This window comes from Enhydra lutris, unplaced genomic scaffold (genome assembly GCF_002288905.1).
Source record: "Enhydra lutris kenyoni isolate GAN:26980312 unplaced genomic scaffold, ASM228890v2 scaffoldscaffold9, whole genome shotgun sequence".
In the NCBI taxonomy this organism is placed as follows: domain Eukaryota; kingdom Metazoa; phylum Chordata; class Mammalia; order Carnivora; family Mustelidae; genus Enhydra; species Enhydra lutris.
In genome coordinates, this window is record NW_019154093.1 from 12892861 (window position 1) to 12920608 (window position 27748).

Genomic DNA, 27748 nt, shown 5'->3' on the forward strand with positions numbered 1-27748 from the left:
ATTTCTCTCAGATCCATTACATAATCACATTTGACAGTAAAATTGCATATATACCATGTGCCAGGTACTGTAGGGAGATACTGAGAATACATAATAAGACATAGCTCTTAACTTTATGGTCCATATAGCCTGCAGGGGGAAGATAGACAATTAAACCAAGCAGTATTGGATACTATGGGAGCACAAAGGAGGTGCCCTGGCCAGGCTAAGAAACCAGAAAATATTCTTAAAGGAAGTAACAGACTGAGTCCTGAAGTATAGATAACCCAGGGCCAAGCAAAAAGTGAGGGAGTAATTTTCAGGGTGGATATGACATGTGCAAGAGAAGGCATGATTTGTTTGAGGAACTCAGTGACCTCGGTGCTGCTACAGCGCAGAGTGTGAAGAGAAGAAATGGGGAAGGAGACAATGAGAGTGGGGAAGTAGGCAGGGACCCTGTCACGAGGGAACATGAGTACCCGCATGGGGAAGTTTGGACAATAGGAAACTCCCTCAGTGTTTAGTAACATGGAAGAGACCAAAACATATTTGCCTGTTCACTTGGCCTGCTGTGTGGGAAATAGGATTGAAGGTAGTGAGACTAGTTTGGAAGCTGTTGCTATAATCTGGGTGAGAGAGGATAGTGTTGGTGAGGTTAGAGAAAAGTGGATGGAAGTAGATCAACAAGACTTAGGAACTAATGAGTATAGGAAGTGAGGAAGAAGGGATGGTAGGCAGGGACTTGGGTGTCAGCAGAGATCAAGGAAGACTTTCAAGTTTCTGGTTTGAAGGTGTCATCCATTGAGTTAAGAAACATAGTTTTGAGGGAGGAGTGAAAGGAGTACGGCTTTTGATATGTTGACTTTGAAGTGTCTTTAGAACAGCCATGCTAAGAGTGAAGCCTGGGCTGGAGGTCAATTTGAAAATCATCAATAAATAGACCTTAGCAGAAGTCCTGTGATGGATGAGATGGTCCTGTTAAGTCGCTTGATGAAAGTACCCAAAGGTAGAAATGTAAGGGAAGCCTCTCTATAAGAGACAAAAATAATTATCCCAAAGGTAACTTAGACAAAACAGCCAGAGAAGTAGAAGAAAAGTCAAGAAAGTGTGTGCTACAGAAGCCAGATTGAAGAGTGTTTCAAGAAGAAATAGTAAATAGTGTCATGTATTGCCAAGAAAATAAAGAACAAAAGGTGACTATTGAATTCAGGTTTAAGAATGTGGTTGAAGACTTTAGGAAGAGTTGTTCCAATGAAGGGCAAAAAACAAATGGCTTCCTAGATCACATCTCATGGGATGGTAAATGGGAGTGAACTGAGGAGTGAGTGAAATTTGAGGATGTAAAAATAGTGGGTGTGGATGCCTTCCAAAAAATTTGATTGTGAAGGAGAGAAGGGAATATGGAGCTGAGGCAAGAGGAAATGTGTTATGTTTAAATTCTGAGAAAGAGTCCCCAGATGGACAGGTTTAGGATTCCAAATACCAGAGGGGGACTAGCCTTAGGAGATGGGCCAGCTGGTCCATTGTAACAGGACAAAGAAAGGGAGGATGGGCAGAAATCCAAGTGAGTTTTTAACTTGAGAGGGAATCAAAGTACTTATTTGGTAGTTTGTGTCCTCCGTGAAGTAGGAAAGAAAGTCATGTGCTGAAAGAGAGTAATAGAAATATCAGAGTGAAAAAAGTTTGAAATAATAACTGTGGCAATTGGAAAGGAAAGCTTACTAGGGAAGGCAGGTAATCTTGTGGGCCCACTTGAAGCTAGAGATTGTGACTTTATATGGCATTTGTCTTTGAGAATATGTAAGGGAACATATGTGGGACAACATTTGGTATAGGCATGCAAAGACAGTTGGATTTGTCCAGGGCTAAGGTTTTGCCACATGAGTGAAGTGGAAGAACAATGGGGGAAGAAAGTTGAACATTTTATTTAGACAATGATTAAAATAATGAACACTAGACTTGGGGTGTCTGGGTGGCTCAACTCAGGTCTTGCTCTGTGTCATGAGTTTAAGCCCCTGCACGGGGCTCCATGCAGGGCATGGAGCCTACTTAAATAACGACAACGATGATGATGATGATGATGATGATGATAAACACTGGGCTCTACATTGGATAAAGAAGCAAGTAATGGGAGCTGATAGAAAAAGAGACAAGGAATTGAAGGTATTTAGGTAAAAATTATGTAAAAAGGAAAAGCTGGAATCTGGATGTCTGATTTTAGTTATTTCAGAAGTGAAGTGTTTGCTGCTAATATACCCCCATAGTGTGGTTATTCAAGTAGTTGGCCAAGAGGGAGAGATGAGGAGAGAATAGGAGATAAGGAGACTGAGGAAGTGAGAAGCCAAGGCATTGGTGGGTGATCTGTATGGTCCTTGGAATCTTCCAGGATGATGGCAGGATTTGGGGTGAAGAAGATACCAGAAAGCCATGAGCCAAAATCTTCCACTAAAAAGAAGCAGAAAGTGTTACAGCTCACCTAGCATGGTCCCATGCACATAGAAGCTGCTCTATAAGCCAAGGTGATTGATTCTCGTAGTACATCTCTTCCGCTAGATTTTAGCTCCTTTAAAGTAATGGACTATGTCTTGTTTTTCTGTTGTGTATGTTGCTTTACTTATAGAGTAATGAATCTTAGAACAGGAAGGACCTGCAGATCTTCTTCTAGTGGTTTTCACACTTCAGCCTTCCAAAACTCTAGGAGCTCTCTGCGGGGCTCAGAAACTGCCTTTGGAGATGAGGAAAGACTGATGAGTGGGACTGGGAGCCCTCCATCACATTTCAGCCAGAGAAGACCTACTTTATCTGTTTCATATGTGGAAATCTGTATAAGATTCTACTTCAAGAAAGGGGCCACAGCTAAAATGTTTGAAAACAACTGCTATTTAGCTGGTCTTTTCCTTTCACAGCAGAGGTCTCTGAGACCAAGAGAACTGAAGTGACTATTTGGTCACAGTCTCATACTGAGCAAGTTATCATCAAAACTACGGGAGGTCCCAAGTCTCCTAACTCTGAGTCAGAGGTTAGCAGTAAATCTACTCTGGAGAGAACATAGTCACAAATATCTCAAGGGCAAGAAGGTGCTGGGACACTTGGGTTCTAGGTAGTTGCTATGAAAGTGAGCTTAATGGTATTAAAAATTGCTCAGCTGATCTCAGCCTGGGTTTGCTTTGTTAGGAAGCGTGGGCCAGAGGAGCTGGTAGCTTCTCTGGACCTTAATGCCTTAATGAGCTATATATTTTTCTAGCACACTCTCATTTACTATGTCCTTGCATTCTTACTACCTTTATCAAGAATTATTTGATAAATGTTCAAGTTTATTTATATTTCCAGTTCAACTTGACAGTGAATTTATATCCATTTCAGAGACTACTGATACATTTTTCCTCTTCCTCTAAGCTATTTCTTCTCCAGTCCAATCCATTCAGTGAAGAGCCCCCTCCATTCACCCAGTTGATCAGACCAAAACCTAAGGAGTCACTGTTGATTCCTCCCCACAACTAAACTGTCACAAATCCTGTCAGTTCCACCATGAAAATAAAGAATATTTAATCTGTTTATTTCTACTATAGCCACTGCTACTACTCTACTCCATGACACTGGTATCACTCACTTGGACTATCACAATATCTTTTTAACTGACCTATCTGCTTCCATACCTCATTACCAGTTCATTCTCCATAGAACAGCCAAAGTCGTCTTTGAATAATGCAAGTTGAATGAGATTACTTCTCTCTTACAAACCTCTCAGTGTTTTCCCATTGCACTCAAAATCTAAACACTTACCATGACCTGTAAGGCCTTCCATGACTTAGCCTCTGTCCATCTCCTCAATTTCATCACTGTACCACTCTCTGCCTTGTTATCATGCAGTCTTTCAGAGTCTCTAGCCCTTAAAGCACTTTCCTGCTTTAGGAATTTTGCACTGAAAAGCTCTTCCTGCCCAGAATGCCCCTCCCCCAGGTTTTCATGGGGCTAACTCCTTTGCACCTTCTCAGAGAGGTAATCAGTAAATATCACATATGGGGAAATCCTAGCTCCTGCTCTACCATGTCACCTTATTTGTGACTTATAATTTAATTATCTTGTTTACTTGTTTGTTATTTGTCCTCATATTCCTCCTATGGGTGTGTGCTCTATGAGAGCAAGGACCTGGCTCTCTTGATCACCATTAACTTTTTAGCACATAGAGCAGTGCTTGGCGGGGCACCTGGGTGGTTCAGTCAGTTGAGCATCTGACTCTTGATTTCGGCTCTGGTCATCTTCTCAGGGTTGTGGGATTGAGCCCCACATCTGGCTCTGTGCTCGGTGGGGAGTCTACTTGAGATTCTTTCCCTCTGCCACTCCCCCAGCTCACAGGCTCTCTCTCTTTCTCTCCAAAATAAATAAATAAATCTTGAAGAAAAAAAAAAGAACAACGCTTGACATGTAGTTGATATTCAATAAATATTTGATGAATAAATGAATAAATGAATCTTTTCTTTTCCTTCCTCTCTGGAAACAGAGTTCTATTGCTACCCATCCCTATTCTGTTCTATTAGGCTTGAATTCATTTTAATCACACATTATACTTGTAGGTTTCCAAAATTTTGTCACATTTTACTTCATAAGATCCCAGTAATCTTATGAGTAAGGCAACTCAAGAGACTAGGACTCGGAGAAATTGTGCCTTGTCAAAGGTTATGTGAATAGTAGATAGAAGATCCAGGACCAGGACTCACAGCTTCTACTGCATCACAGTCTCTTTCCTGAATCTCTCTATGTGTTCAAGACTATGTATCTAGGTTACTAGAAAAAGAACAGGGTAGGGGTGCTCCCTAGGCACCTCCTACCAGCTGACGCCTCGTGACAGTTGCACACTTATAGCATGACATAAAAATAACAGAAGGGGTGGGTTTCAGTCAGAAGTGGGCAACAGATCCTTTGAAATAAAGATTAAGAACCAGAAGGGTGGGTGGAGATGGGTGAAACAGGTGATGGGGTTTGAGGAATGCACTTGTTGTGATGTGATGAGCACTGGGTGTTGTATGGAAGTGCCAAATCACTCTACTGTACATTTGAAACTAATATAGTTTAGTTTCTAATATAGAAATATTAGCTAATATAGTTTAGTTAACAAATGGATTAAAGCAAAAAGTTTAATAAAACATAAAAGAAAGATGTTCCTGGGGCGGGGGGGAAATAGGTCTGTGTTAGAGGAGAAATTTGAGAGTCATGGTGAGTTTTCCAGGCCCTAAAGTACAGTTGTGCAGGACTGAAAGATATGTTCTCAGCAACATGTCATTCCTGGCTGGTGGTCTACTTTTGCCCATACACCTTTTATGTTATTATCATTATCATTATTATTGTCATTACTACTACTACTACATAAAAGTAAAATAAAGTAATACATAGTAGTATGTACTACTTTTAAAAAATCTGTTCAGTTTACCTTTTGTTTCTAAATTGCACATTTTCTCTGTGTCTTTTGAAAGAATAAAGCCTGTTCTTTTTGGAGGGCATTTATTTAAAGGATAATTGTCCTCATGTATCAAGAGCACTTTAAATTCCCATATTTCAAGATATTACTAATTCTCCTTAATCAACTAATGAATTCATGTGAATGCTGTTAATTTCTTCAGACCTTTAATGAAGATGTAAAATGGCATCAGCCCCAGGATTGTACCCTAGAGAGCACTTGCTTATCATTCCCTCCAAGTCAGAGAAGACTTACTGACTGCCTTGCAATACAGCTTTATAGGCACACCTCAGAGACCTACCTGAGAAGAAGACCATTTAAACTTTATCTTTGAACTATAGAAACATAATGAAGGCTAATTTTCTTCTGTGTCAACATGGCCGCTATGCAATTATAGAAGGAATTTACATTAGGTCTGGCTAAGTTTACTCTTGATAAAGTTATTTACCCTTCTAAATGTAACAAATCAAGCAACCTGCATACATATGAAGCCTAAATGACCAGTTCTTATTTGCCATTTTTTTAAAAGAAAGCTTTTTATTTTTAGGTACTTGTAGATTCACATGCATACGGTTGTAAGAAATAATGGAGAGGTCCCATGTACCTTTTATCAGTTTCCCCCATTGGTAAAGTCTTATAAAATTATAGTATAAAATCATAGCCTGGATATTGACATTGCTATAGTCAAGGTACAGAACATTTCCATCACCACAGAGATCCCTCATGTTGCTCTTTTATAGACCCTCCCTCCCAACACTCCCCCTATCTTACCCACTTCTTAACTCTAGGCCCTATTCTAATTCAAATTAGTCTATTCTCCATTTCTGTAAGTTTTTCATTTCAAGAGTGTTATAGAAATATAACACAATATGTAATCTTTTGGGGCCTGCCTTTTTTTCACTCAACATAATTCTCTGGAGATTCGTCTAGATTTCTGAATCAACAATTGGGTCCTTTTGACTGTTGTATAGTATTCCATAGTATGGCTGTTCCACAGTTTAACTGTTCATCCATTGAAAACATCCGGTTTATTTCTAGTTTGGAATGTTTTGAATAAAGCTGCTATAAATATTCAAGTTTTTATATGAACATAATTGTTCATTTCTCTGGGATAAATCCCCAGGAGTGCAATTTCTGGGTCACATGTTAACTGTATGTGTTTAGGGTTTTTTTGTTGCTTTCAAGACACTGCTAAACTGATTTCCTCCAGTGGCTATATCATTTCTACATTCCCACTAGCAATATGGGAGAGATCCAGTTTCTCTGCATCTTCTCTAGCATTTGGTATTGTTACTTGTAAATTTGTAATGTCACTTGTCATTCTCATAGGTGTATAGTGGTATCTCATAGTAGTTTTAATCTGCATTTTCCTAAAGGCTAATAATGTTGAGTATCTTTTGATGTGCTTATTTTCATCTGTCTGTCCTCTTTAGTGAAGTCTCCTTTTGTGTATTTGCCTATTTTTCTAACGGGTTTGTTTTCTCACCATTAAGTTTTGAGAGTTCTTTATGAATTCTAATATTAGTCCTTTGTCAGGTATGTGATTTGCAAATATTTTTTCCCAGTCCATAGCTTGTTGTTCTCCCTCTTACGAGGATTTTCTCAACATGGAGTTTTTCATTTTGATGACATATCAGTCTTCGCTTTTATGGATCATACTTTTGGTATTAGGTCTCAGAACTCTGCTTAACTTTAAATCTTGAAGACTCTCCTTGTTTTATGTATATTTTTATAATTTAAATCCATTTTGCATTTGAGTTTTTATTTTGATTGTTGTACTTTTCAGTTCTAAAATTTGCATTTGGTTCTTCCTTATATTTTCTATTTCTGTGCCAAGACTTTCTAGTTCTTTTCTGAGACTTTGAGTGTTTTCATGTGTTTCAACTGTGTTCATAAGTTCTCATCAAAACATTTTTATGATGGCTGATTAAAAATCTTTGCCAGATAATTCTGACATGTTGGTTTTATCATCTATTTTTACCTTTTCTCATTTTCCTGGGTGTTGGTATGAGGAGTAATTTTAGATTAAAATCTGAGTATTTTGGGTATTATGAGACTCTAGGTCTTATTTAAACCTTCAGTTTAACTGGCTTCTTCTGATACCACTCAGGCAGAGGGAATAGGAGGGTGCTGTCTCATTACTACCCCAGGTTGGGGGTACAAGTTGAGCTTCCCCACTCAAACTCCATGGACACCCAAGGAAAGGGGGGCACCTCACTACTGCTGGTGAGGGTGGGAGGCCTCTGCTTATAGTGCTCTGGCTGTGAGAGGGAGGAGTGCCTTGTTATTGCTATCCACTGGGTCTCCATGATACCACACAGAGGTGTGTAAGGGTGGTCTTGTTAGTGAAAGTCCTTACTCTCCACTAGGCCTCATCTGACACCAGCCCAGAGGAAAAGGAGCAAGGTGTCTCGTCACTGCCAGGTGCAGGTGAAAGTCCAGACTCCCCGTGTCTATTACTGCCTGGCAGGGATGAAAGTCCACGCTCCCTGTTGACTTGTGACACCACCCCAAAAGGGGTGCCTCATTATAGCCTGGTAAAGGTGGAAGTATAGGCTCCTGACCTTGGCTGACATGGGTGGGGGTGGGGGCATAGATTTTTCCTGTGGTGTTTGGCTAGAGTAAAGCAGTTAAAACCCAGGAAGCCCACAGTCATGTCACTCCTCAGGTCCGGAGTACCCTAGTTGGTCTACCTTCTCTCTACCTTTCAGAGTCTTCTTATGTTGGTTTTATATAAAATGCCCAGGTTTTTAGTTGCACTTGGTTGGAGAAACAGGAAAAAGTAGGTTTATTCCATCTTCCTGGAAGCAGAGGTTAGTTTTTCCATTTTAAAAATTATGAGGTATATGTTTGCATTTTCCCCAGTCTTCCAAGTGTATCTGGCTTCCACTGGGAGTAGGGAAAGGAAAAAAGTTCATGGAAGATAGAAAAAAATCATTGTTATTTTTATCAGAAATTTATTTTTAAAGGATTTAATCTTTATTTCATATTGTCTGGGGGTGACCCTGCCTAAGATTCTCTCTCTCTCTCTCCCTTTGCCCCTCCCGTTTTTTTCCCTCTCACATTCTCTCTCTCTAAACAACAAAAACAAAAACAAAAAATGTGCTGAATTCAAAATAAAATATTTAACTCTTTTTTTGTCCCTGCCAAAGGAATTTAAAAAGGGGAAAAAAACTCCCTAGCCATAATTTTTCCCCTCTTCCTTTCCAGTTTTTTCTATATATACATTTCCCATGGTATTATGTATGTTTATACACATACATATACATTTATATAGTTTATTGTTCTACCATTTTATTTTAATAAGTATTTTTTATGTTGATGAATATCTTTATACCACTTTCAAGTTGATTTATCTTTAATTCTCTTAGCCATTTCTGTGTCTCCATTTAATCACTGTTTTAAATAGCATGCTTATGAGCATTATTATACATTCAGCTCTTTTCATTTTATGAATTATTCTATTGCAGTAAATTCATTGGTATTCAATTATTCAGTCAAAGGGTCTGAACATTTTTATGGCTCTTGATCTGTATTGCCAAACTGCCTTCTTGAAGAATTTGAGCACCAACTATAATTTGTGAATCACGCTATCTCAGCTCCGTGGTAGCTAAACAAATTTAAAATGAACAAATAAAAATAAACTCAGCATATTTGTGTCATCCACACTGCCTGACCGGTGAAGGTACATTCCCTCCCCTTGGCTTCTGCGGCTCACAGTCTCTTGGTTTTCCTCCTCCCTCTGGCTTCTCAGCCTCCTCTCCAGGTTCTCCTTCCTCTGCTTGTTCCTTACAAGTCTTTAGGCATCTGTCTAGAATGGTCTTCTCACCTTCTCCCTTCTCCTTGGCTCCTGTTACCAGATCCTGAGGTTGCTGCTCACATTCTTCCGCATGTTCACCAGAGTCAACTCTGCAACCCATGTCCACATTCCCCCTTCTTGGTCTATCACCCACTTGCCTATTTGCCACAGACAGAGCCCTAGGTGTCATCCATTATACCTTATTCTTCCTCTCCTGCCACATCAAATTCATGACAAATCTTATCAATATTGTCTTGTAAATATGTCTAGAATCCACTGCTTGTTTCCATCCCCACATCCTGTTCTAGACATCATTGTTAATCGCATCAATCACTAACCATCTCCGGTTTCCCCACTCCATGACATCCAGATGTTCTTTCTAAAGAACATTCTCTCTTTCGCCTCTAGGCTTTTAGGCATTTTATTTATTAAGGCATCCTGGAGCACCAGGATTTATTTTTCTCTGTTCCCATCTATACCAGCACCTTCACCCAACATACCCACGCACATGCTAGTATGCACACACCGGTACCTTTATGTTTGCTTGGTTTGTGCCTAGTCATCCATCAGGCCTCAGATTACTTACTACGAGTGTAATCTACTCCCTTATTATCCTTATTTCTCACCAAACTGTAAGCCCTCTAGGGCAGGGATTATGTCCTACTGTCGTCCCACTGCCTGCCAAAGTGCCTGGAGCTTACTGAGTAATGAAAAAATCTTTATAAGCTGTGTCTGCCCAGTGCCATACTTACTGTTGAAAAAGTGAAAAGTTCCCTTAAACTGGTTGATTTGGTATAAACGAAACTCTCTGATGGGTCATCTCCCTGAATGTGAGTAAAAAAATATGACTCATTTGTTTTAAAAATTTCTGTATAAGAGTAAGAGAACGGTTCGGCTACAGAATTCAAGTTGAAAGATTTGCTTGCAGTACTGGTTGATTTTTTTGGGGAGGGGTCCATATTCTTATACTATAATGAGAATTTGACAGTTTTCTGTTGTTATATTTGTATCAAGTCCTGAACAAGGAGAAAGTAAGCAGAAGGAAATTGCAGAGGAGTCAGTAAAGGAGGGCACTTTGCCAGGAGAGAGGCAGAAGGAGGAGGACTCACAACAGAACCAAAGTATGGAGGGTGAAGGACAGCAGTTGATCTTGAAGCCTGAGGAAATCGAGAGGCTTAGAGAAGAGCTGAATCGTGTAAATCAAAGCCTCCTGCAATCTCAGAGCTCGGGGGATAGTTCAGATGACAATAGTGCCAAGGTAGGTGCTATAAACAGGTACTCTGATCAGGTCCATTTCCTCTGGCCAGCGGTGGATGTAAGTACCATTTTTACATCAACATTCATGAAAGTTGTTAAGCAAGATCATCACCATGGCCTGAGTGGTTATAAAATAGTCAACAGAAACACTTTGTTCTAAAGGGTTCTTAGGCTCCAGTTAGGTTCAGCAGGAAGAAATGCCGATTGGTCCTTAACATCTCCCACAGGGAGGCAGGGTAGGGAGGGGCAGGATTTGTGCCACATTTTCTATTCATCAGTGCCTGGCTTAGAATTACAAAATAGTTAGTTTGGGTGGGTAAAAGACCACAGACTTGGAATTGTTTGGAGTTTGGCTTTTGCTACTTACTCAAGATCTGCCTGCTGGAGAAATGCCGGGAGTGACTCCCAACATGCCTTAGCTCTTACACCTCAATTTTGCAGGTTCCCCCTAGTACAAATTAAGATTTCTGTATGCATGCCTTTCTAGGAATTATTTTGAGATCCACAGAGGGAGGCCTTCGTACACGTACATAGGCCAACTTCAAAAGACTGATAATACGCATTTAAAAATGGCTTCAAATATACATAGGAAAAAAAAGTAGAGAAGAGTAAATGAAACAAGATGGGATCGGAGGGAGACAAACCATAAGTGACTCTTAATCTCACAAAACAAACTGAGTGTTGATGGGGGTGGGGGGTTGGGAGAGGGGGGGTGGGGTTATGGACATTGGGGAGGGTGAGTGCTATGGTGAGTGCTGTGAAGTGTGTAAACCTGGTGATTCACAGACCTGTACCCCTGGGGATAAAAATATATTATATGTTTATAAAAAATAAAATTAAAAAAAAGCAGAGTAATAGTAAAGGAAGTCAAAAGTACATTTGAAAAGAAATGCAGATATAGGGTCTGAAAACAAGGCAAGTCACAGTAAAGAAGGAAAATAGATCCCTGAAAGGAGATTCACACACGTTTGAAAGAGAAGGGAGCCATTGCATTTATTGAGAAGACCAAAGGGGGTATGAATCCAATGTTCAAAAAAAGGTTAATTTTAAGTCCCCCAGGCAGTCCCTTTATTGGGCAGTGAGCAGCATAGAGGCTTGGGCAGAGGATGGACACTGTGGTCACATAGATTATAAAATCTGGGTTTATGAGCTTAAAATGATCAAGGCATTTACTCTCCAACAATGAGTTGGAGAGTATGACAATTAACACCCGGGTTCATTTATTAATTTTATTTAATGTACCCTTTCTCATTATTTGAAGAATCATCTCTTAATACACAGGAGGGAGGTGAAAAATGATTAAATATATAAAAATTATGTGGGGCATCTGGGAGAAGAGCCACTTTGTAAAAGGACAAATGGTCCTTAAACCACATAGCCTCTAGAGTTTCACTGAATTCTTGCAGAGTTCAGTAATTTTGCTCCATAGTAATTACTTCGAATGAGTGAAAGAGGGGTAATTTGCTCTTACTCGTTTTATCCGACTGTTATTAATGGAGTATTTATGACCTGCCAGGACCTGTGTTGGGCCCCTGTGTTATAGCAGGAAACAAGATAGATGTGGGCCTCTTGGGAAAAAATAACATATTTATATTTTGAACTTTACATGTCCCAAAGCAGTATCACACATACTATTTCATTTCTTTAAGCAGGCAAGGGAGAAAAGACATTTTAGACAGGTTTTTGTTTGTTTCCAGGGTTCTGTACAATGATAATTTCAGAAACTTTATCTGTGTAGAGGGTACCTTGATGTACTGGTGGCTAGAAATTGTTCTGCCTTTTAGTTCTTGTGTATGTGAAGTTTTGGGTCTTCACCCCTCTTGTCCCATTAGTGTCTAGTGCCTACCTCCTTTTTGCTCTGTTGTCTTAATCTAACATACACATTTAAGCAACTGTGGCTTGAGACCAGATGTCAAACTCTAAAGAATGCTTATAGATGGCAAATACATAGAAAAAGAACTGTGAGTTCCTCTTGTATGAGTAAGTAGGTGAGCTCTATTGCTCTTATGTATTTGTGACATCATTTGGGGGTGCTGATCACCTTTGATGCCTTAATTTCTGCTGTTCAACAGCATTCCAGGTAAGGTTGTAAGAGCTGAATTCAAGATTTTTCCTTCCCCAATGTTTGTGAAACAAACTGCAATCACCATTAATTAACTTAATTTTATAGGTTTAAAAATCTAGCTTCATGTTTTTCCATGACATCCTTGGATATTTGCTCTGTTCCAAGCACTACACTAAATACCTTATATATATTAAGCAACACAACAAGGCAGGATGGTGTTGTTGCCACTTTACAAATGAGGAAACTAAGGCTTTAGAGAGGTTAAATAATTTTCCCAAAATGACACATAGCGGTGGAAGCTGGGTCTGTCTACTCTAGAACTTGACCTGTCTTAGCCCCTGTCATTTGCCTCCCCTTGCTGAGAAAGTAAAAGAAAGCATACGGTTCTCCTGTAAAGCTAATTTCTTAAGGAAGGCTGGCAAGCCATCTTCCAAAAGCCCTCCCAAGGTGTCTGTTATTGATTGTCTTAATGAATTTATTTGAGGTTTGGCCCTTAGGCTCACAGGCTCTAAAACTTGATGCATTAGTCCCCCTAGAATAGATTTGTATCTTGGGGATAAATTCACATTAAGCCAAACTTTCAAGACTATTGGCTAAAACCAGAATGTCAGTTATTATCTGTAATAATTAGTTATAAATAGCACTTGAGCAGGTTTAAATGAACACATGTTTACCTGTAGAGAGCTCAGAAAGAAACTCAAATCTGAAGGATGTTTGATGAGTAGGGAGTCCGAATAAGTGGACTTGGTTTGATGCTTGACATCTTGGCAGGCTGGATAGCCTGTTCCATCCACACCCACTGAATGAGAGTATTGAAGGCTCATAGGCTTTAATTGTTTCCACAAAAGGAATGATCTTGTCATCGGTACCAGTATATGGATTTGGTTCATATTAAATTTTTATTGTGTGAAGATAATATTTGAAAATATTAAAAGCTAGATCTTAAGCCTATAAAATTAAGATAATTAATGCTGGTTCCAATTTGTTTCATTTTAATTCTTAAGGAATTATGAATTGAGGAGACATTGTGTACGGATTATCTGGTCTTATGCCTTTAATTTGCAGATGAGTCAGCTGAGACTCGGAGAAGATAATTGGCTTAATAAATCTGTTGATTGGTCAAGAAAGGAAGCTAAGTACTTTCCTTTGCAGTTCTACATGGTTCCTAGTAGCCTGAGTGAGTCTAAATGTCTCTGTAATAACCTTCTGCCTGGAAGCCATTTACACGTGGGAAAAATAGAGACCCTTTACGTTGGCCACTTGACTGGTTGCCTGGTAGCTTCTTTACTAGTTAGTTGCCTTTCATGCAAAATAATTTGCATTTCTGCCCGGGCTAAGTGACTTGACTAGAAAACGTAGGCCAGAAGAACTTTTGTTCTGGCTTTTCTCATCTTCAAAACAGGTTAAAAATTTCTGTACATTGGTATTAAGGGGGTGCTTCTCTTGTACATGTCTGTTTGGGCATATTCAGTGGCCATATGGGCTACTGGTTACCCATTGATTATTAAAAGCTGCTGTCTGATAATAAGAAGCTGCATTGGTGACCAAGGGTTTCCAGGTTTCAGAGAATTCTTGTTTTCAGATGGAACCAGAAGGCAGTTAAAATAAAGCTGGGTAGCACCCACAGTCCTGGGTCATGTTACTGAGTGCTTATTGTGTGCCAGGCATCATGCTAAGTGATTGCATGCATTATCTTACATATCCTTTACTCCATCCAGCAGTTATCATTATTATCCCCATTTTCAGATGGAGGAAATAAAAAGCAGAGAAACTAACTTATTCAAGATCGATTCAGGACTGAAACTAATTCCAAAGCTAGGGTTCTTAATAATTACATTATAATTCTATTAAAGAATTTTTTCTAGGGATCTTAGACACTTGCAGCTCTAGGACAAGCAAACTGGATAGACTGTCTTCTTGACTAAATCAAGATAGGAATTAAAGGACTTTATAGGACTTGGGGAATTCTGTGTTGCAATTCTATTGTAAGCAAGAAAGAACTGGACTAATGACATGGGATTTCCAGAAAGTCATGGGCAGGAAGTACACTGGACCAGGACTCAGGAAACTCTAAATATATGTTATCTATTGAATTGGGTAAGGTTGAATTCTTTATCTACATAGCACACCCATGTGAGACTACCTTTTAGAAAACCCCATGATTCCTCCTTTGATCAAGGTGGTTTTACTGCCCTGGAGACCTGCAGGAGTGTGTGGTTGTATAGTAACTGAAGAAGAATCATGTGAAAGTAACAGGAAAGCAATGAGGAAGACTGGGAATTTAAGATCTCCTGCTAAATGTTCTCTTCCTTTTTGCCAACAGATACCACACACACACACACACACACACACACACAATATGTACACATTCACACTTTTTCCTTCTTCACATATTGGCTCTTTGAACTCCCCATTTAAAGCATGTTTTACTATTAAATGGTCCATGCTTCTCTTTCCCTTCATTCGTAAGAAAAGGAAGTTAATTGTCTATGCTTAACTGCTTTGCTCAAATAATTTCATTGATATTTTCACTCTAAAATAACGGGAGTTAAATTATGTGAACATGTACCAAATGGCCATAAATATAAAAGAGAGTAACTTGCTGGAGGTAAGCCAACTCCAAGAATATTTACGTGTGAATAGTTCTGACATTTCTGCTTCTGAGCTGGAACCCATGTTTTACCAATATTCTTTCAAATTGCCCATGTTTCTCTTTTAAAATGTTTGTTTAGTGTCCATCATCTGGAGAGAAGGTGAAATACCAGCAGCAAGATGGTGTAGACCAGCTTCGTCAGAATTTGCACCGGCTCCAGATTCTGTGTAACTCGGCTGAAAAAGAGCTCCGGTATGAGCGAGAAAAGAACTTGGACTTGAAACAGCATAATAGCTTACTTCAGGAAGAAAGCCTTAAGGTGATTCTCGGGGCATACCCTGGATCAGAGGGTCTCAGTTGCTAATCAGCCCTAGAGATAAACACGTTCTCATTCCCCAGCTGCATAATTCATGGTAGGACCCCCTGATGTGTGGGCGATGTGAGCTCTCTGATAACTCACTCTGACTCTGCCCCACCAAGTAGGCTCACAGTTCAGTTGTTTCCCTGCTGTTGAAGGTGTGTGTATACTGTCAACTTATAAAGGAGACAAACTTTTTAAAGTTACACAATCTTTTGAAATCATTAGCTAAAACTTTTAACACTTAACTAAATTTGAATGACCTGATCCCAAAAGCTGAAGGTCCTGCCCTAGTTCTATCTATAAGACTTATTTATCCTTAAGAGCCGTATCCATTATTATTGATTGAATCAAATATCAATTGCACCAAGATACAATTCATAGGAGGGCAAACTTGTTCTATCAGAAAGTTAGGAGGACATCTCCCAAACATGCTTGTTCTAAAATAATCTATGTAGAACTGCCAGCCACGGAGTTCATCTAAATTTTATGAACCACACAAATATTCAAACTGAACCATCATATAAAAATAGTGCTTCCTTTTAATTGAGGTTCAATTCTGTAAACATATGTTAGGGACCTAGTTTTCTCTAAGTCCCTATCTAAAGTTCTGGAATTCAGCATTCAACAAATATGTACTAGGCATCGGTCATAATCCAGGCAGGCAATCTTGTTGATACTGAAGGTTTAACCGTAGGTAAAACCGATAGAGGGCTTATCCTCTGGTCAGTAGGAGTCCATGGGTCAAATTCTGCCTGCCTCTTGTTTTTGTAAATAAAGCTTTATTGGCACACAGCCCCACCTGTTTGTTTACATATTATGGATGGCTGCTTTTGTACTGTAATATGTAATAGCAGATCTGAGTAGTTCTGACAGAGACCATGTGGCCCACAAAGGCTAAAACATATACTCTCTGGCCCTTTATAGGAAAATTCGTCACACCTAGTGTAGCGGGAACAAGGTACCTTCTTCAAAAAGTGATCTAAAAAGAGATTAAGAAGGGTTCCTCCTTTTTAGGAACTCACAACACAGTGGGGGAGATACAGAGGAAAACAAGTAGTCATTTACGTCAAACTTGAAAGGAGGCCCTTCTAGAGAGTCCTAGTATTTCAGGATTATTTGAAGAAACTGCTTCCTTATTCCTCACCCTTCATGATTTTTTGAATATTGACCATATTCCCTCAAGCCTTCGTAGTAGTAAATTAAATTCCAAATCTTGATCATATTTCCTTGTAAGACAGCATTTCCTTTTCCTTTCAAACACATTTCTGAGATAATTTTCACTGTCTAACTCTGAACATATTCAAGCAATACTACATCTTTCTCAAGGTGTAATGACCAGAGCAACACAGATTATGACTTGACAATTTTTGCTAATCTCATGTATGTGTATTGCGGTAGCTCCTAGCAGTTTTTTTTAAAAAAAGATTTTATTTATTTATTTGACAGAGCGAGATCACAAGTAGGCAGAGAGGCAGGTGGAGAAAGAGGGGGAAGCAGGCTGCTGCTGAGCAGAGAGGCCAATGTGGGGCTCCGTCCCAGGACCCTGAGATCATGACCTGAGCCGAAGGCAGAGGGTTAACCCACTGAGCCACCCAGGCGCCCCACTCCTAGCAGTTTTAAAGTGCGTTTCCCTGTTTACAAATGAAGTTGAGCAGCTTTCTATATATTTCTTTGACATTTGAGTTGCTATTTTGTGAAGACCTGTTCAAGATTTTGCTTACTTTTTGGGGCGCTTCTGTCATTTTCATTTTCCCATTAATTTATAAGAATTCTTTATATATGAAGCTTTGATCAGGTGTGTATTACAAACATCTTCTACTCTATGGCTTATATTTTCACTCTCTAAATATATGTTTTGAGGGACGCCTGGGTGGCTCAGTTGTTTGGGCATCTGCCTTCGGCTCAGGTCATGATTCCACTGGGATCCAGCCCTGCATTGGTCTCCCTGTGCAGTAGGGAATCTGCTTCTCCTTCTCCCTCTGCTCCTCCCCTTTACTCTTGCTCTCTCTCTCTCTCTCTCAAATAAATAAATAAATAATCTTTAAAAAAAGAAAGAAAGAGTTCTCTGTCGACTTCAAAGTCATAAAGATATTCTCCTATATTACTATATTGTTACATGGGTCATAAGAATATTGGCATATGGGGCGCCTGGGTGGCTCAGTGGGTTAAAGCCTCTGCCTTCGGCTCAGGTCATGATCTCAGGGTCCTGGGATCGAGCCCCACATCGGGCTCTCTGCTCAGCAGGGAGCCTGCTTCCCTCTCTCTCTCTCTCTCTCGCTGCTTCTCTCTGTCAAATAAATAAATAAAATCTTTAAAAAATATATTGGCATATATGTGGTCTGTTTCCAAGGTCTCTATTCTGTTCCATTGTCCTGTTTTGTCTATTCTTGTGCCAATAACATGCTATCTTAATTATGTTAGCTTTATGTAAATCTTAATATTTGATAGAACACATCTTTTCATCTTGTTCTTATTCTAGGATGCCTTGGCATTCTTGGCCTTTGAAATTCTATAAAAATTTTATCAACAGCTTGTCAAGTTAAATCCGCATACCCACATGTACTCACACACACACATATATACACAAATGACCTTTTGAGAGTTATACACTGAATTTGTATACTGAATCTATAGATAAATTTGGGAAGAATTCTTTTTTTGAAAGATTTTATTTATTGCCAGAGAGAGAGAGAGAGCACAAGTAGGGGGAGAAGCAGGCAGAGCAGGCAGTGGGAGAAGCAGGCTCCCTGCTTAAGCAAGGAGCCCAACGTGGGGCTCCATCCCAGGACCTGTGATCATAACCTGAGCCAAAGGCAGCCACTTAACTGACTGAGCCACCCAGGCGTCCAAATTTGGGAGGAATTTAAATCGTTGCAGTATCAAATCCTCTGCTAAATGTGTGTGTAGGGACGCCTGGGTGGCTCAGTTGGTTGGGCCGCTGCCTTTGGCTCAGGTCATGGTCGGGTTTCCCCTGCTCTGCGGGGAGCCTGCTTCTCCCTCTCCCTCTGCCTCTCCCCCTGCTTGTGCTCTCTTTCTCTCTTTCTGTCAAATAAATAAATAAAATCTTTTTTTAAAAGTGTGTGTATTATATTTAGGTCTTCTTTAATTTCTCCCAATATCATATTTTTCTTTGTAGAGGTCTTATATGCCTTTTGCTAGACATATTCCTAGGTGCTGATACTTTCCACACTATTGTAATTGGTAACTTTTAAAAAATTTCACTTTCTAGCTATTGCTAGTACATAAAAATGCAATAAATTTTTTCTAATAAAAACCTTGCCATACTTTAAAATTACTTTTTAAAAAAGATTTTATTTATTGATTTGACAGAGAGATAGAGAGAGCACAAATAAGCAGAGCAGCAGGCAGAGGGAGAGAGAGAAGCAGGCTCTCTGCAGAGCAGGGAGCCTGATACAGGGCTCCATCCCAGGACCCTGGAATCATGACCTGAGCCGAAGGCAGATGCTTAACCAACTGAGCCATCCAGGCGCCCCTAAATTACTTCTTATAATTTATGTTTCTATCATTTTGTATTTTATATGTGAATAATCATATCTAAGAATAAATATAATTTTCTTTCTTTCCTTCCACATATTACACCTGTTATTCTTTATTTTTGTTCAAAGCAGTGGCTTGTATAGTGCCAAATAGAGCTGGTGATAGGGGTATATTTTCTCCTTCCTTGTCTCAAGGGGAAAGCTCTCAAATTTCATTTAGTATGTTTTTAGAGGTTTTTTGTTTTTTCTTTTTTTTTTTAAGTTTTGGAGACCAAGGCTGGTTCTTTTTTTTTTTTTTTTAAGATTTTATTTATTTATTTGACAGAGAGAGAGACAGCAAGAGAGGGAACACAAACAGGGGGAGTAGGAAAGGGAGAGACAGGCTTCCCACTGAGCAGGGAGCCTGATGCAGGGCTCGATCCCAGAACCCTGGGATCATGACCTGAGCCAAAGGCAGACATTAACAACTGAGCCACCCAGGTACCCCTAAAGGGTTTTTTAAAATAGATTTTTAAGAATCACATTAAGAAAATTCTTTTCTAGTGTTCATTCAATGTTTTATGATGAGCACATGTTCAATTTCATCAAATTCTTCTTCTGCATATTTTGATTTTTAAATCTGTTATTATGGTGAATTACATTGACTGATTTTCTAATGTTAACTCAACTTTGCATTCCTGGGATAAACCCAACCTCATCCTAAATCATTATCCCTTTTCTATGTTCCTGATTTTAGCTTGCCAATATTTCTTTGGAATTTTTCATCTTAGTTCACAAATGACGCTGGCCTGTCTTTTTCCTTTCTTATAACATCCATGTCAGATTTTGGCATTAAGGTTACCCTAGCCCCTTAACATGAGATGGGTAACATACCCTCTTTTTCTATTCTCTGGAAGAGTTTGTAAAAATAAATTACAATTATTTCTTCTTAAATAATTATAAGAACTCATTTCTGAGTCCTTCTGATTCTAGAGTTTTCTTCTGGGAAAGATTTTCCATTACTGATTCAATTTCTTAATAATTATAAGAAGTTACGTTTTTTAAGAATTCTTGTATCAACTTTGGTATATTTTATTTTTATAGAGATTTTTCATTTAAATTTTCAAAATTTTTAGTTAAGTTAGTCATCAGTTTTTAAATATAGAGATGATCCTTTTTACTTTCATGGTACTAAATAACTTGTGATTTAAATAAAAGAGGTTGGCGAGGGGAAAAAAGGAGGGAGGCAGCACCTGGTTGGCTCAGTCAGTTAAGTCTTCAACTCTTGGGGCACCTGGGTGGCTCAGTCGTTAGGCCTCTGCCTTTGGCTCAGGTCGCGATCCCAGGGTGCTGGGGTCGAGCCCTGCACTGAGCTCCCCGTCAAACCTCCCATTGAGCTCTTCATCAAGCCCCACATGGAGCTCCCCATTGAGTTCTCTGCTCTGCACGGAGCCTGCTTCTCCCTCTCCCACTCCCCCTGCTTGTGTTCCCTCTCTCGCTGTGTCTCTTTCTGTCAAAGAAATAAATTAAATCTTAAAAAAACCAAAAACCTCCAACTCTTGATTTTGGCTCAGGATATGATCTCAGGGTTGTGAGATGGAGCCCTGTGTCGGTTCCCTGTTGGGCATCAAGCCTGCTTAAGATTCTCTCCCTTTCACTCTCTTCCCACCCACTCCTAACCTGTGTACTTGCTCTTGAAAGAAAGAGATAAAGAAGGAAGGAAGGAAGAAAGGAAGGAAGGAAGGAAAAGGAAAGGAAAGAAGAAAGAAAGGAAGAAAGAAAGAAGAAGAAAGAGAAAAGAACACTTGGTCTGCAACGTAGAGAACAGATGGAAGTGGCAGGACCACGTTGTTACTGCGATGACCCAGGCTAGAAATGATGGTGTCATAGACAAGGGTGGTGGACTCGGATGGGCAGGTGCAAGACATGTTGTTGAGGCAGAATGCCAGTGGGTGCCAAATGGGCTCATGATAGGTAAGGAAAACTCAGGATGACTCTCAGACTACTGGCTTGAACAAAACCTTAGATGGTGGCATCGTTTACTGAAATCAGGAAGACAGAGAGAGAAAAATTATGTTTGATATGGACAGACTCAAGGAGTTTTATTTTAGCAGTTATTGGCATGAAGGTGGTATTTCAAATCATGAACCTAGGGAGAGAATGAGCCACTCTCAAGGCCTACAGTAGTCCAGTGATATTTAGAAGTTGAGTCGCATTAGAATAGTCTACGCAGGAAGAACCAGGAAGGAACAGCAAAGAGGTAGGAGAACACCAGGAGACTTCAGTATCATAGACTCCAAGAGAACTTTCTGAGATGGAGGGCGTGAACGCTACCTAAAAGCTTAGTTGTCCATTGGATTCATTTTGCAGTGGGGAGATTAGTAGTGCCCGTGGCATAGACAGTTTCACGGAGGAGTGGGAATGAAAGCCAGCTTGCAGTCGATTGAACAAAAGGATGGAAAGTGTTCAGACCATGCATGTATAGAAACTCTTAGGAAAATTCCTCTGTCCGGCTGCCATCTGGCTAGATAGACTTTGGCAAGCCTTCCTAACACGTGACAGCTCTGGAGAGGTAATCATGCATGTGACACTGGTTATTTGTCAGCTCTTGGGGGACAGCACCACTATGAAAAGTGCTTGTTCTGGCTCACATTCACCTTTTTGCCATGCTTATTCCTATCACTCTTGTTTATTCCCCACCTCCAGATCAAAATTGAACTAAAGCAGGCCCAGCAGAAGTTATTAGATAGCACAAAGATGTGCTCTTCACTCACAGCAGAAAGGAATCACAGTCAGCAGAAAATCAGGGAACTGGAGCTGGAGGGACTTACACAGGCTCAGAGCATCAAATCCCAGAACAACCTGCAGGAAAAGCTGGCTCAGGAGAAATCAAAAGTTGCTGATGCGGAGGCAAAGGTAATTATCCTCATGCTTAATAAATAGCGTGCACTGGATTCCACTACTGAAATCCCATTTCCCTAAGGAGTCTAAGAAGTAGCTGCGAAGCAGACTTGATAGAATTCTAGGGTTTTTCTTTGCTCTTCTATGCTCTCCTCTCTCTTGACTTCACCTGCTCCTGCAGTTTCAGTAAAGCTCGTGTTTCTTTAAACTGCATGAACTTTAAAAAAAAAAAAAAAAAAAGGTAGGTTTAATAAAGCTGTAACATGAACCTAAAGTAACTGATTGAAGCCATATGACTTTTGCTTTATGCTTTCAACTTTTAAAAAACTGATTCTCCTCTCATTTGTCTGTTTATATGATTTTTAATCTTTTAACTTGGGGGGGCAATTTGTGTTGTGAAAAGGATGTTTGGAAATCATGCCCCTGCATTTCATACTGCCTAACACCAGGTGGCAGTGGTATGTAACAGTAGCACATTTTGATTTGTGGGTTTGAGAGTCCAATCTCACATAAAAAAATAAATCATAAAATAAGTAAATCATTTCATCAGACCATATAAACATAAAACCAACATCAAAAAGTAGATGATAGCAACCTTAATTATGCTTGGAAGCCTAATTTTGAGCTAAAGAAACCAGAACAAGAACGTTCATACTGTGTAATTTCATTTATATGAGGTTTAAGAATAGACAAAACTCAGCTGTGATCAGAAGATGGTGGTTGTCTTTATGAGGGTTTCTAATTGGGAGAGAATGAGAGGGAATCTTCTGTGGTGCTGGGAGTATTGTATATCTTTTTTTTTTTTTTAAGACTTTTATTTATTTATTTGACAGAGAGATCACAAGTAGGCAGAGAGGCAGACAGAGAGGGGGGGAAGCAAGCTCCCCACTGAGCAGAGAGCCCAGTGTGGGCTCCTGGGATGGCATGACCCTGGGATCATGACCTGAGCTGAAGGCAGAGACTTTAACCCATTGAGCCATCCAGGTGCCCCGGAGTATTGTATGTCTTGATGTGAGAGGTGGTTGTTTAAGTAAAACTTCATTTGGTATGCTTAAGATATGCACACTTTATGTATGTTATTACTCCATTTAAAAAGTAGTTGGTAATTACAGATTAGTAAAAAAAAAAAAACAAACAAACAAACCCAAGTTTAGTAAAAAAAAAAAAAATGCAGATTAGTAAAACAAACAAACAAACAAAAAAACCTGAATTTAGACAGTACTAAATATTGGTGAGCATTTTGTGTGACAAGGACTCATTTATTGACTTCAATTGGGAGAACAAATTAGTACAAACACTCGGGGGGTTTTAAAAGATTTATTTATTTTAGAGAGAGAGCACACATGAGAGCGGGGGAGAGGGACAGTGGGGGAAAGGAGAGAGAAAATCATCAAGCAGACACCCTGCTGCTGAGCACAGAGCCCCATGTGGGCCTTGACCCCAGGACCCCAAAATCACAAGCTGAGCTGAGATCAAGAGCCAGACACTTAACCATCTAAGCCACTTAGGCACCCCAATATAAACACTTTGGAAAGCATTTGGCATTTGTATTTAGTTACATTAAAGATGTATATACCATACAACCCAACACTTCTGCCAGTAGGCAGAAATACTGGAGAAAATGTCATATTGCACATATGTGTCAGGAGATAGGAATATAATCATTTTTGTAGGAACATTGTTCCAAATAGCAGAAAACTGGAAGCAACCCAAATGTCCACTGACATAAGATAGAATAAATAAGCTGTATATTTATATAATAGCGTAAAACAGTGAAAATACATGAATTATAGGTACATATTGTAGTTCAACATATATTGAATAAAAACCAAATCACCAAGGGGTGCCTGGGTGGCTCAGTGGGTTAAAGCCTCTGCCTTCGGCTCGGGTCATGATCTCAGGGTCTTGGGATCAAGCCCCGCATTGGGCTCTCTGCTCATCAGGGAGCCTGCTTCTCTCTCTCTCTACCTGCCTCCCTGCCTACTTGTGATCTCTCTGTCAAATAAATAAATAAAATCTTTAAAAAAAAAAAACAAAACCAAATCATCAGAAACACAGTACAAGTCCATTGATATTAAGGTCAAAATGGTATACAGTAAAATCCATGTTATATAGCTTATATATTAAAGAAAAACCAAGGAGATGGTTAATACAAAATTCAGATACTGGTTTTCTCAAGTGGGGAGGGAAGGGGGCTAATCAGCAAGGTCTCGGATTAGACTTCAAAAGTATTGGAAATGTTATTTTCTCTTTTTTTAAGATCTTATTTATTTGACAGAGAAAGCACAAGTAGACAGAGAGGCAGGCAGAGAGAGAGGGGAAACAGGCCCCCTGCTGAGCAAAGCGCCAGACACGTGGCTTGATCCCAGGACCCTGAGACCATGACTTGAGCCGAAGGCAGAGGCTCAACCCACTGAGCCACCCAGGCACCCTGAAATGTTATTTTCTTAAACTGGGTGACAGGTTCAAACGTTTGCATATGTCCTTGGTAGAGAAGCCAACAGGGTGATATTATCATTTGTGGAATTAAGAGTGGATATCTTTAAGGAATCATTTTCCCTAAGCAGAACTAAGTGGGGCAGCTCAAAGGAACTTGAGCTGACCTCATGATGACTGGCTGTCCATTACCATTGCCCTTGAATCATTCTGCATCTTCACCTCTCCTATGGTTCATGGGCTCTGCAAGGATCTAGGGCTGATGCACAAAGCCCTGCTTTTAAAAAAAGGAGTGCCATCCACTGGCATTCAGTGAATGTTTGTGGGGAATGTGGTTCCAAACCATTGTAAAGCATGCATTGTCAGATCAAGAATACATTTGAGAGACAATGACTATTTTGCTAAAAACTATTCATTCAACAAATATTTATGGAGCATCTACTATGTACCAGTACATAGTATACAAAATTGTGTCACGATTTTGGGTGACACAAGGGTTTATAAAAAATAGATAAACAAAAATAGACTTACCTACCAAAAAAAGTTTTTAATGATACTTTTAATCTAACATGTAAATTCTAAAATAAAATGATACATCTCTCTATCAAATTCATAAGTCTTATTTTTAGTTCTACCAGTACATTGAACAATGTATTACTGATGCTAGGTGATATCCTAATAAGTACTTGGTTTGTAAGAGACTTCTGCTTTATTTTAAAATCTTGTTGTGAATCTGGCTACACTGTAAAGAAACTACACACGCTCACACATTGCTGTTGGAAGTATAAATTAGCCTAATACCTATAGAGCCAGGTTGGCATTATCAATTTTTTAAAAAGATTTTATTTACTTATTTGACAGAGAGAGATCACAAGTAGGCAGAGAGGCAGGCAGAGAGAGAGGAGGAAGCAGGCTCCCCACCGAGCAGAGAGCCCGATGTGGGGCTCCATCCCAGGACCCTGAGATCATGACCTGAGCCGAAGGCAGAGACTTTAACCCACTGAGCCGCCCAGACGCTCCTGCATTATCTATTAAACAAATAAGTAATAACCTTTGCCATAGCAAATTCTTATCTCATAATTTATTCTAGAACAATTGTTTGTAATAGCAAAAGATTGGAATCAATTTAAATATCCCATCAGTAGGGATCTACTTAAGTAAGTTATAGTATATCCTTATGGTAGAATAGTATGTGGCTATAAAAGAGAAGGCAATTCTACATAAACATGTAATACAGAAAAATCACCAAGTGTATTATTTTTAAAAAGCAAGGTGCAGGGGTGCCTGGGTGGCTCAGTTGGTTAAGCCTCTGACTCTTGTTTCGGCTCAGGTCATGGTCTTGGGGTCATGAGATCGAGCCCTGTGGGGGGGCCTCTGCGCTGGGGTGGAGCCTGCTTAAGATTCTCCCTCTGCCCCTCTGCCCCCCCCCCAATTTTTTTAAAAGGCAAGGTGCATAAGTACATAAGATATGCCATCATTTGTGTAAAAAATATGTGTATGGGAGAGAACTGCATAATAGTATTTATGTGGGCATCAATAAATCTCTGGAAAGGTACACAAGAAACTAATACCAGTGATTACCTACATGATTGAGGAAAACTGGCAGGAAGACAGGATAGAGATGAGAAGGAGTTTTCACTATATAACTTCGTTTACACAAACATACACTAAACTATGTGAATGTATCATATAATGTAAAACATAGGTAATTTATTTTAGAGTTAAAATAAACTTGGCCGTGCTCTTTACTTTAGACCAGATTTGTTTGTTAGCATGACGTTTTCTGGTTGCTCATGGGGTATTTCCTTAACTGGAAAAAAGGTCAGACTTTTCTTAATGTTTTATTCACGAAATACTTCCTTCAAGATCCTGGATCTGCAGCAGAAATTAGAACATGCTCAAAAAGTCTCTCTCTCCGACACTTATATTTTGGGGATGAAGCAACTAGAGCAAAGGATAAAAGAAGCACTGGAAAATGAAGCTAAAACAAAGCAGCAATATCAGGAAGAACAGCACAAGAGGTAAGAGGAACAAAGATGTCAGTGTCACAGGGTCTAACCACTGAGCACACCGGCCTGTCAGCGTTCCTGTGCATTTCCTCACTGTTCCCGCTGACCTGAACTCCGTGGCGCAACTTCTTATCACACTGTATTCTAGTTGCTTTCCTTGTTTGCTTTTCACACCAGAGTGTCAGATTTCTTCAAGGCTGGGATTACTTCTGTTGCTCTGAGACACATACAGTGCACCAGTCAGTTTTCTTGAATGACTGGGTGACCTATGAAATATGCTACTCTGGGATTTGCTTTTCTAGTTCTAGCATGGTTGGCGTAAAATGCAAACTAAATGAAATTGACTTTTGTATTTATCAGCTGGTTTTCTTCAAAGAATTTCCAAGTACTTTATAGGCATCGTTCTTGATGATTACATCAAGAATCTGTGACCAGTTAGGAGCTTTCATTTTTTTTTTTCTAAAATTATTACTATCACAATTCTTACTTAAATGACCTTCCTGGATGCCCTAAACTTCAGGAACCGATGCTTCCTACTTCTATGACACTCCGAGTGATTCGCATATATTTTAAGAAAAATATGGTTTTAGCCACTGAAAAGACATGCAGACATTCACACGTATTATGAAGCTGAGAAATTTACTTTCAGTTTTAGTAAAAAGCGCTAGCATAGGGCGCAGCACTCAGTAGGTACTCAGAGATCATGACTGAATGAATCTTTGAGTAAGTAAATGAGTGAATATATGAATGAATAATGAGTTCCACTCAGTGAGGTACAGTAGAAAAACACTTGTCTCATTGCCGCATCTAACAGGATGGTAGGCCATCTTCCTGTTATGATACAGCTAGATCCCGAATAAACCATGAGCATACCTTTTAAAGTATCAGCCACGATAAAGCAAGAGAAAGCACTAACAGCAAACATATAATAAGCTCAAACAAAAACAATGAGTGTAAATAAACTTCTAAGTCAGGGAGCAATTAATAACATCAGCCCCAGGTTTGGGAAAAAGTTGCTGAGGAAGTTTGCCCCAAAGTGGGAGAGGTGAGCTAGAGACTCTGATATTAAGCTGGGAGTCTTGAAGTGTTCCCCAGTAGACAGCCCCCTGGTTTCCCCAAATTGTCTCTGGGGGGAAGCAACTCAGTTTATGTATTAAGGATTCCCATATTATAAGTTTTTTATTTTTTTTAAAGATTTTATCTATTTATTTGACAGAGAGAGAGAGTGAGCACAAGTAGGGGGAACAGCAGGCAGAGGGAGAGGGAGAAACAGGCTACCTGCCGAGTAGGGAGCTCAATGTGGGGCTCAACCCCAGGACCCTGGGATCATGACCTGAGCCGAAAGCAGACATTCAATGACTGAGCCACCCAGGCAACCTTGATTTTTAATTCCATGACATTATTTTAAACAGTTGTA

The 27748-nt window shown here is 39.6% G+C and overlaps 1 protein-coding gene across 1 annotated transcript in view; it reads left to right on the forward strand.

Moving 5' to 3' along the window:
- Nucleotides 1-27748, forward strand: part of LOC111143216 (coiled-coil domain containing 30) — a 104915-nt gene that overhangs the window by 52812 nt on the left and 24355 nt on the right. Inside the window, exons 9-11 of the mRNA XM_022496786.1 lie at nucleotides 15288-15467; nucleotides 21692-21901; nucleotides 26189-26343. Coding sequence (XP_022352494.1) covers nucleotides 15288-15467; nucleotides 21692-21901; nucleotides 26189-26343 — 545 coding nt within the window. The remainder of the gene's footprint in view (nucleotides 1-15287; nucleotides 15468-21691; nucleotides 21902-26188; nucleotides 26344-27748) is intronic.